This window comes from Polyodon spathula, chromosome 3 (assembly GCF_017654505.1).
Source record: "Polyodon spathula isolate WHYD16114869_AA chromosome 3, ASM1765450v1, whole genome shotgun sequence".
NCBI lineage: Eukaryota > Metazoa > Chordata > Actinopteri > Acipenseriformes > Polyodontidae > Polyodon > Polyodon spathula.
The window spans coordinates 25,028,844-25,039,774 of record NC_054536.1 but is presented as its reverse complement, the minus strand read 5'-3'; the positions used below and the strand labels follow the sequence as shown (position 1 = coordinate 25,039,774).

The 10,931-nt window shown below is 38.5% G+C and overlaps 1 protein-coding gene across 1 annotated transcript; it reads right to left on the bottom strand.

Annotated features, from left to right (window-relative positions):
- Nucleotides 1-844: 844 nt before the first annotated feature.
- LOC121312892 (maturin-like) lies at nucleotides 845-10,360 on the bottom strand. The gene is made up of 3 exons (XM_041244783.1): nucleotides 9,855-10,360; nucleotides 5,871-5,993; nucleotides 845-4,945 (listed from the first exon to the last, which is right to left on the bottom strand). The coding sequence occupies exons 1-3, from the start codon at nucleotides 10,020-10,022 to the stop codon at nucleotides 4,835-4,837; spliced, it is 402 nt and encodes a 133-aa protein (XP_041100717.1). The 5' UTR covers nucleotides 10,023-10,360; the 3' UTR covers nucleotides 845-4,834.
- Nucleotides 10,361-10,931: the final 571 nt, after the last annotated feature.

Sequence of the window (10,931 nt, the reverse complement as noted above, 5' to 3'; positions counted from 1 at the left end):
TTCAACTTTAAGCTCTGATGCGCTTTGTGGATGTTTTTAAAACCATACAGCAACTATCGATGAAGACAATCAGTCCCTCGATCATAAACCATTTCTGTAGCTTGGGGCAGGGCCTCTACAAAGAGTTGAAGGTGCTTTTTTCTCTGTCTTTGAAGCCACCATGAGAACAGACCTTGCCAGGAAGTTTGAATATCCAATTCATTTGAAGAAACATCATATCCAAGTTCGCTCTGACTGGCTGACAGGTTTGCAGTAACATGTTCAGCTTGTTGTTGACTCAGCTGGTGCCATTTTATTACATCAAACGCTTTGCTCATTCATGGTCCTAAGACAGGAAAAACAACACCAAACATTTCCTTTGAATATGTATAGAAAATTGAAATGACCTACTGTATTTGGAGTAAAAAATAAACATCAAGGGTCATAGTGTCAAAGCACCCATTTTTTTTTTAAAGGAGAAAATGCCATGTTAACAGACCCTTTAAAAGTTTCCCATGGTTAATTTAGCATTTTTCCCAGGATTTTCCTATGGTTATGTTATGCACTTACCATGGTTTATTCCCTTTAATATGCTTTAGCATACCTCTCTGGGCTTCACAATGCTTACCAATTCCTTAACATGCTTTACTCCAGTTTTACTTAAATAGAAGCCTTGCATTATAAATATGTTCTTTGTTTAGTAGATCAATAGCAAATTCTTTGTTTCTCATTTCATAAAAATGAACAGTTGTTTTTTTTCTTCCCAAAGAAGACAACTGGAGTGCACAGCATGCCCTCCCAAGCAGAAAAATATTCTGTAGAAGCAAAGCGTGTAAAACAGACACAAAAGATAACACCCCAAATCTGAGCCCTATAGCTGAATTTAATCATGTTCATAACAGCTATAAGCAAGTCCGTGCTCAGTACTCTGATCAGCATTAAAAACATGAACACGTATACACTCAGGGCTGGTTGGTAGGTGCAGTAAAGCAAAAAAAAAGAAACTAAAAAGAAACACAATAAAAACACTGTAAAAACATATAATCTCACAGATCTGGGAGAACTTTAAGGTTGTTGCCTGCAGAACTGATCAGTTAGGTGCATGAGGCCTTGTTGATGACAGCGGTCTAGCAACAACTGATGAAATGCCATCTGACTGAGCTAGCTTACCAGCAGCAGTTAAGTCTAGACCCACAATGTGATTTATTTATTTACTTATTTCTTTAATTTACATACTGTGATGTGCAAGGTTACTCTAGCAGCTAAATATGCACAAAGCAGAGACTAGAGGTCAAGTTCCCACTGCTGAAGTAGTCAGAGTACATTAAGTTTAGCTCATTAAGGCCAGATTAGCATAGTACTAGTTTGATCTGGTTGAGTATTGTCAGAGAAACAATTTTAAAAACAGATTTGTTCCTTCTTTAAAGTGCTTGACAGGTTTTTGTTTCAAGATGAACTCAATTTAGAAAACCCAAATCAGCTGGTTTGCCTGATCCTGGTACACAATAACCCTGGACTACATGAGCCAAAGTAATGTTAGGTAGGCCAAGACAAGTCGAACATAGCAGGTGAATATAATGCAGCAATTTTGTAAAATGTTCCACAGTTGCACTGTTCAGGTTAAATAAGAATTTACATTTAGAATTCTGTCTTTGTTGAAAGATTTTGTTTTGTCAAAAAGTTGGCATCCCTTCCATGTTATGACAACGGAACACAGCTGGCGTCCCTTTCCTGGCATGTTAACAAACCTTGACAGAAGCTGAACAAAATTTGATTTGCTTTATTGACAGAGATTTGCTCCACACATTACTAAGCTTTGAAAATAACCCCCTTAAACGAGCCAAATTCACAAAACATCATCATCTGGGGACCAACTCAAGCAATGGAAAAATAAGATTAATATTTAGAAACAGCGTAATTCAACCACAGTTAAAACAAAACTCTCTGTGTACTGCACTGTACTGTAATAGCACTGCAAATGAGTAATGTACAAGAGATGGAATTTAAACTTGTACTGAATGTACTAGTAACTTACTGACATGCATACTTGTTTAAAATTGACAGCCCTACTGTAGTCCATTGATAAATTACATAATAACGCTGATCAAGAGAAGTCAAGCATCTTAGCATGTTTATCCAAAGTGCCTTTTAGCAAAATACCAATTAAAAATGCCATGTATTTGTCATTACTTATGTTACAACTCCAAAACAAGAACTCTCTTCCTAAAGTTGCACTGAAAACCTGTCCTTCCACCAGGGAGTCAGAGGAAGCCTCAAACAACTCCCTGGAAGAACACCACAGTCACCAAAAAGGCCAGAAACAGATCACGTTGTCACCGAAATACAACAGTTTGTTGAAGTTTTTGTTCATCAATACACAATTACTGGTAAAAAGCCAGGACTATGTGGTTGTATCTTTATCCTGCTTTGTATGTGAGGAGTAATTACAACTGTTTAAAAACAAACACAAAAAAAAAAAACTACTTAAATGGATTAATAAAAACTTTAAATTACTATACTCCCCAAACAAAATGGGGTACTACAATTAAAAAGCTTTCAGCAATACCAAGAAGATACCTTTCCATTACTCAGAGCTACACTTCTATTTAATTTAGCATCTCCTATGTGATGTGTGTTTCTAGTGTCAGGGGTAAAGCTGAGGTGCCCATAGGTCACATTTCTTCATGACAATGATCTGTCCGTATACCCCTGTGAACACCAGGGTGTCCCTGTGAATGACGTGCTTGCCTTTCAATGGACTGAACCTAAAACAAAAATGGAGGACATTTTCTAGATCATCTAGGATCATTTTCAAGTTCTCAGGAGTATCAGAATCAGACAGAACTTTAGAGACGACTGTCCGTACCTGTATCTGAAGAACTCCGTTTTCCACTGTGACAAATAGCTATAGAGAGGATGACAATCTGGGAACATATGGAAGTGGACTTCTAACTGTACATACACAGTCATAGGAAATGTAAAATTGACTTTGCCCAGTATTAGGGGTGATACTCGGAATTGCCTTTCATAGGCATTTATCTGTTGGTATTAAATAAATCCATTTGTTAAGGTGTTCATTAAAAAACAAGAAAAAGTTATCTTTCCCCTCATCTTTACAGTTGGGTACCAATCAATGGCAATTAACTCCCGTAGTGAGTGTTTTAAAAGACGACTGGAAGCAAATTCTCCTCTCATCCGGGGTTCTGACATTTTTATTGCCTTACTTCTGTGACTACTTAAAGGCAATGCTGATAAAGACTTCTTAAAGGCAATTATGAGTATGGGTACGAGTATCTGCAGACCCCTACCCAAGGCACGTAATTACTCCTACATGCCGCAAAGCTACAATCCGAGGAGCCCAGCTTGAACACTTTTACAAGATCTGAACTCTACCGAGGAATGATTTTACCTTTTAGTGTAGGTTTCACATTCAATTGCCTTCAGTCTTTCCTAACTGTGTTCAAGCTAGATTGTAACAGTGTATTATATCATGCAAGATAAAGCTAGTAAGAGACAGCAAATCCCTCACCATAACTACAAGACACACAGATCAATTGCTACACGCAACACTTTGTATGCTGGTCTTTAGACTGTGGATTACATTATTGGTTACATCTCGGGTTACTGTCCTGTTCAAGGTTATGTGCACTTAAAACACCCTCACAGTTTATGTTCCAATTCACTGTTAATTGGTAACTTTACTGGAGTATGCCTAAAATAAAAAATAAAAGATTTGGCTGTAAACTGATCAATATACAACGCAGCCGCCAGCAAAAACCACCTGCAGTACCAACGTTTTAGCTGGACCTTTAAACTAGATACATGTAGATTATCAGTTTTTGGGCAAAAAGATCTTCCCTCGTCTAGTTTCTTTCCGTGATGCCCTGAGCAAATCTGCATGATGTTTATTTAAAATGAAAAAGCAGAACAACTTCTTTGCGGCCTTAAGGCATGTCAAAATAATGACATATTACAATAATGATGACTTGGTATTAAACTGATACACAACATTAATGTCTCCTGACTTTTTAAAAAGTTGTGCAAAACCCTCTTTTTTTGTTGTTGCTTTTTTGTGTTTTAGCTTTGAATAAAGTTTTACTTTTCAACACTGGAGTGAATATTTTTTTGTACCAGATCACATTTTAGAATCCATCTAGTACTAAATCAAATCCAGATTCAGAATAACTGGATGAATCACAACATTGCAATGCTGAGCTTGACCCTCACAATCAACCTGCTTAACTTAGGTTTAAACATACTTTCTTTTCTATATATTGTAACAGAATATAAACAGAAACTTTTATTTTACAGCCATCCTCGCGAGTGGAAAAAACACTCCATGAAAGTTCGCAGTGTCATGTTTTTTCCACTCACGAGAATGGCGGTGAAATAGGCATCCCAACTACAGCAACCCATGAAGGGTCGTCTATGCATACACACACTGTAAACATCCTACGAATTTGCTCAGAATGGTCTTTGGGGAACATATGCATTAGTGTACGAAACCAGTCAACCAGGAACCAGTCAAAACATACACATTAGTGTGCTACACATTTTGGCAGACCAGTTAGAGTAGACTTTAAGGTTCAGTTTCAGTAGAAATCTGCCAAATTGTTTCTCTGATAATACATGTGTACAACAAAAACTTTCAGGATTCCTGGAAAATGAAGCTTATCAATACCGTACTACTTGGAAGCATTACTACTGTACATTGAAAAGGAAAAAGGTGTGTGGAATGCTCCCGAGTCTCCTCCACCAAATCCCTGTGGAGGTGTGTTCGAGTCAGTTGGTCTGGGAACAACTTCACTGGGTACTCTTCTCCACCACCTCTCCCCTTCCCCGCGGGTCGGCTGCGTTACTGCTGACTGACGCCCATCTGTTGGTGGTCCGCCTCTGGCTCCTCCTCCTCCATGTCAGCTTGGTAGTCCTCAAACGCATCATCATCTACATCGGGAAGCCCGAGCAGCTGGAGAGAAAAAGAAACAACAGCAAGACACGCTTAAATTGACATCTGACCAATGCTGACACAAATTGACAAGAAAGAAACAGTAAAATAATGATGTGTATGGATTGTGTCTTCAGGTGAGGCTACTGCACTACGCAAACTAAGCCAAATGAGTCACAATCCAGGCAGCAGAAACATAACTAACAATACAGGCTTTGTCAATTGTGTAAATAAATGTCTCAACTCTTCTCGCGCGTCAATGGCTTATAATAAAAATGGACAATAACTCCTTAGGCCTACCTTAATGGTTCCCAAGACTAGCCTATATTGAGCATTGCATCTTAAAGTTTTTTTTTAAGATTCAAAAACCAAAGCAAACCTAATATATTGTTACAGTAACTTTACAGCAGCCAAGAAACTAAAGGTTTTTTGTGCAGACTACATTGCAGCTTGTCATTCTCATGAAACAAGGCAACGTTCAGCAACGGTTTTCTTACAACTGGTTGATTTCCAGGAATGTTGTTGCCCGACATGAATTGTTTACACTATGTAACACAATTTTTGTTCCTGGGTAGTAAGTGTTATTTCCTAATTGCTTATGCCTCAAAAGTATAGAAAATGGCTATTATTCCCCACAAACTTTGCTTTTGTGACCAGGACAGTGATATTTCAAAATATCACTATTTCCAATGGGAAAATGGGCAAATGTGTGTCTTTTCGTTCACATAAAGTCAGAAAAAAACAACATATGAATCCAAATTAACATGTATTTATAAAATTTTGTTACACAGTGTTATCAAGCAACATTAAAGCAATTTTTGATTTGAGCAACTTGGTAACAGTTTCTTAAAATAAATGGTATTCATTCATCTAGCTGCTTCAACAGTTGCCTGGAAGTTGCCTCATAATCCATAGCCTTCAGTTTATTGCCTTTGTGAGCACTTACAGGCCTATAGGATTTGAAGACCTTGTCCAGTATCTCAAGGAGGGTCTTCTTGCCGCAGGAGGAGATGTAGTCCTGAGCAAGCTGCAGAAATGGCAGGCAGTCTTCACTCTCACTCCACACGTGCTTCAGGAGAGAAACACACAGTCACTTTGAGCAACAGGACCAGCCACCTGGCACACGGACTGGTAAAAACGTGCATAAGGTGAACCTCCTCCCTTTAGAATTTAATATTTCTTTTTTTTTTTTTTTTTTTTTACAGTAGATGCTATTAAATAATGAACTGATTAAGACCTAAAAGCAGGTTATATTTGTTCAATTACATAATTTATGGTACAGGTGGATCAAAGACCAGAAGGGCTGGACTGGAATAGTGCCCCACTGGAATGGAGTTTTAACATACTGCACAGTCCTATCCAGTGGCCAAAAAGTTGTAAGTATGATTTATTTGAATACAATATTTTTAATTTTGCATAGAACACGCGTCAATATGTTATAAAGGTGCTCGAAACTCACACTGGCCATACACCGAGTCCTGCGTTTCAGAACTACCTACAATTAAAGGTTATTATTCTATGCTGCTAATTTGTTACATGGGATGACAAGTCATGCACATTAAGACTACTGGCAAGCCCAAGACTGTTTGAATGATCAGAACTATGTATAGTAGGGTCGAGCCATCACCCCACAGAGGAATCCCAGCTCTGGATGTCTCTGTTTTTAATGGAGACATTCTTGTTCTATTTTGCTTTTGAATCACTTTCTCAGAAGACACATCATTTATGCTATTGTAGGAGCTGTAACATCCTTATTATGGCTGGTCACCAAGCCTAGGCACCCTTGATCTTGTTTTCATAGCGATTCCATTACAGCAAGTCCAAAATGCATTTTAACAGGGTATTGCAACTGCAATTACTTGACATCATAATGCGAGCACTCGAGCGCCAATTCCTTTGTTCCATCACATTATTTTTTACAAGCGTCTTGTTATAAATTGTGGACAGGCTGGCTTGTGGGTGATGTCAGGTTCAGGAAGTATTGGACACAGACAGACTGGATTTACGGTAAAGCTGGGCGCTTGGTTGTGCTCAGCACTTATTAAATAAACAAATTAAAGATTTAAACAAAAAACAGCCCACGGCACTTTGGGCCATAATAAATAGACAAACAAAACGAACAGACACTAACAAATAGACCATGCTGGTGCTTCCAGCAGGTCATAGCAATTGTTACTTTCTTTTACTTTTATTTCTCCTCTCCACACCCGTTCTCCACTCTGAGTGAGTGAAACATTGCATCCTTTATGCAGGTGTACCGAGACTCGATTGCTAATCAATCATTCAATTTGGAATCTCAGTACATCTGCACGTGAACTAATTTGTGCACGTCCCCGTGCTAACATACAAATACCCCTTTTAATCTGCACATGAACTAATTTGTGCCATCCTTGTGTCTAAATACAATTATACATTTTACATCACCTGTTCTACATAACCCACACTCAGTGAAGCAATACACACACACACACAACATATAACACATAATACACACATGGGCGGGGCACACTGCCACATAAGTCCATTAATTATTCTATGATGTTTCTTTTTTCTGCTATATTGCTTTTTCCTTTTAAAGTAATTTATCAGAACACAAAAACATTATAAACAATATTGATACAAAATAAATACCATCCACCCCAGTTAGGACTCTGGTTTTCTACTAATGCTCCTCCACTCTAACTCTGAGCTAGAAAAGTATTATTCTTTTAAAAAAAGTACCGAGTATGGCTGAGATCAGTGAGACGTGAATGTGTACAATGTGCATTTGCAATGCCCTGATCTGAACAGGAGCACAACCCTGCCATACTGTAATACACACGGTCCTACAGCAGGAGCTTATATTGGTGTGCACCCTTCATCCTCCCTGTGCATTGCTACTCCTTTTACTGATACATTTAAAAAGATGTTGAATATCTGAGATGAAAGGACAGTCTTATTTCTGTCACAAATAGTATTTTCCTCCAGAATATATTACACATCTGGAGAGTGTGGTGGAGCAACACTGAAGAGGGTTCACTATCCTCCCTACCTGACCAGCTGCCATACAGCACAAACACAAGTGAATATTTCTTTGGCACCTTTGTATTTTATGCTACAGTATACAAACGTATTCCTGCTTTAGCTATTTATAGTACACCAATTGGATGTGATGTATAAATGTGTAGTATAACTATTGTACATACTCCTTATATCATTTTGCTTTGTTACAAAATCAAGCAGTCTATCAGGACCATCTCATGTATTGCGACATGTATACAGGGCTTAAATTCAGCTGGCGCTGTCTGGAGCTGAGCTCCGGTAAATATTTCTGCACCTTGACTTCAGCCTGAGACTCTCTGTAGTGAAAGCAATAAGAAATACACCTTTAACATAAATAATTGTGAACATCTATTTTCATGGCAATTATTAGAAGTGAAAATATTTATGTACAGTATACAGAGAGCAGCATAACAACAAAAATGCCACTTCTATATCATATGTGTCTGTCCTTCCTTTCTTTCCCTGGCTGCTGCTAGTGCTGTGTGTGCCGTGAATGTAACAACAATTGGCAGACCTGAAACAAGATATCGATTTGGCTGCCTGAGAATGTACGAGCTTAACTAGGTTGAAACATTATAACGAACTGAGGTGCTTGACTGAATGGCCTGAGAAACGATTTAGAACACCGGCAGCACTAGTTAAAGAAAAAAAAAGGTTTTCATAATACTCATTTGTGAATCTAAAACTGGGAATCTAACACCTGTCTTTTTATAGCAATGCAATATACCTCATGTGTTGGGAATCAGAGACCTCTGTGGAAGTCGAGATCCACGCATTTGAGGATTCGTGGCGGTTGGGCTCCGGGAAATATTCCATGAGAATTTAAGCCCTGCATGCATAATATGTGTATATAATACAGGACAGTGCATGCCTTGGTGGTACCCTTATTCTCCTACGCAACAAGACTTGAAGGTCAAATTTCTTACAGCTTTGCTATGCATTTACTATAGTTACCATTTTTTTGTTTGTTTTAATATACTATAAACCACACCTCTCTGGGCTTTACCATGTTTATCTATTCTTCACCACGATGTCACTATGCTTTATTATACTTTGCTAAGTTTTTACAATGATAAAAACCAGAACTCTTAACCTAGAGACAATATAAAGACTTGCATCTTCCCTGATACTCTGGTCCAATAAAGCGTGAAAGCTACTAACACCCTCCCTCAAAATCTTTGCAATAACAACACTAAAAACTGTCCCCATTTTAGAGATGCACTGTTAGTACACCTAGTTTATGCCCGATTACAGCACCACCAATGATTGCACTGAAGCCCTTTCACACAACCCTAATGGCTGATATGAAATCTTGGACCTAGGCTTGTGTTATTATTATCTTCCTACAACTCTTAACTGTCTAAGCAATTGTCTAACCTGATGTAATTGGAATCAATGCTTCTGATACATGTGAAATCTAGTATTATGAGCCCTATGGAAGGGGTAAAAAAAAAAAAAAAAGGACTATCTGGTATACTAATTGTATACAACATGAAAAGTAATGATAGGATTTCAAAATGGACAGAACATATTCCACTACCAATCATACCTGCACACACACACACACACACACACACATTCGATAGGACCCTAATGCAAAACTCGAATTATTACCATAAGAACGTTGTCTGTCTGGCTGAAACATCACATTATGAGTCAGATTTTAATGCAGTGCACGCAAGCTCGTATCACACTAGTCTGACAAAGCTAAATTACGTTACGATGACATAATTAATGTATTTTATTGTAGCATACGATGCAGAACGGACTTATCAAATGGATAGGTGAGGTGGCTCTCATCGGATGTAACCGGACCCCAGGCAACAACTAAAGCCACCCCTTCCCTTCCCTTCCCCCCCTCCTTCTTCCCAGATCGGTATTCACTTACAAAATTATCTGCACCATTACTCAGATCAGGGCACAACACGTAGAATGAAAGTCCGGGTTCTGCATAGAAATCCAGCCGTCTCTCATCGCTCTCTTCTGCAGCAATCAGATCGAAGGGGTTACCGGAGCACCACTTCTCTCCAATATCAACTAGCTGCTTGAAATCCATCCTCTCACTCTAAACTGGCTTAAAACTGTACTCTGTCTGTGTACACCCAGAGATGTAGAAGTCGGAGCAAAACAGCAGTGGTTTGACGATACAGCCAGTGATATAATGTGTAGACCCTTATTGAGTTTAATTCACGTCGACAGTTGTTATTTATTTTAGCACCTCGTCCGCATGTTTTTTTTTTTTTGTTATTGTATTATTATTATGAATACTAAGCTGTTTTGCAGTGTTGCGTGTCGGCAGATAATTGTAAAAACGAGTCCTCAGTACGCCTCTGTTTCTCCAGTGAAAAAATACAGCTGATGTGCTGCGGATCATCACACGCACTGCACACTGATTTGGAACGTAACTCGCCCTTCTACTAACGCGCTGACGAAAGCCAGCAATTGGCCAATCGAAAGACAAGGTTGTCTGGCAGGCGCTAGCATGAGGATATGTTGTTGTAGTGGGATGTGCAAAGGTCTCAAAGAGTAAATCAACCACCTAAACCAAAGATACCCCCCCCCCCCCCCCCCCGAAGAAATGGAGGGGTGTCAAATTTTCGCTATTAAAAAAATGCATCAAACTTTTATAGTCTATTTAATTTTTGCCCACGGTCTCTAGAACAAAACGGCAGCATTGGCAAATGGTGTCGCATGCGCATAAACATTGCTCGCAATTTTATGACGGCTGGGACGGAATAGAAAAGGCAGGTTGGTTATTTCTGTAGTATACTGATAAATATCCATCGAATTTAAGTTTTAACCATCAATTTCATTATTTGTTCAATTTCTATGTTTTTTAACAATGTTTATTTAATTAAATGCATCGTATTTTTTGTTAATTATTTTAAATACGCAATATTTAGGCTATTATGGCTGTTTTTATTGTTTTTTATGTTACAAGTTATATACAATATAAAATATCGTT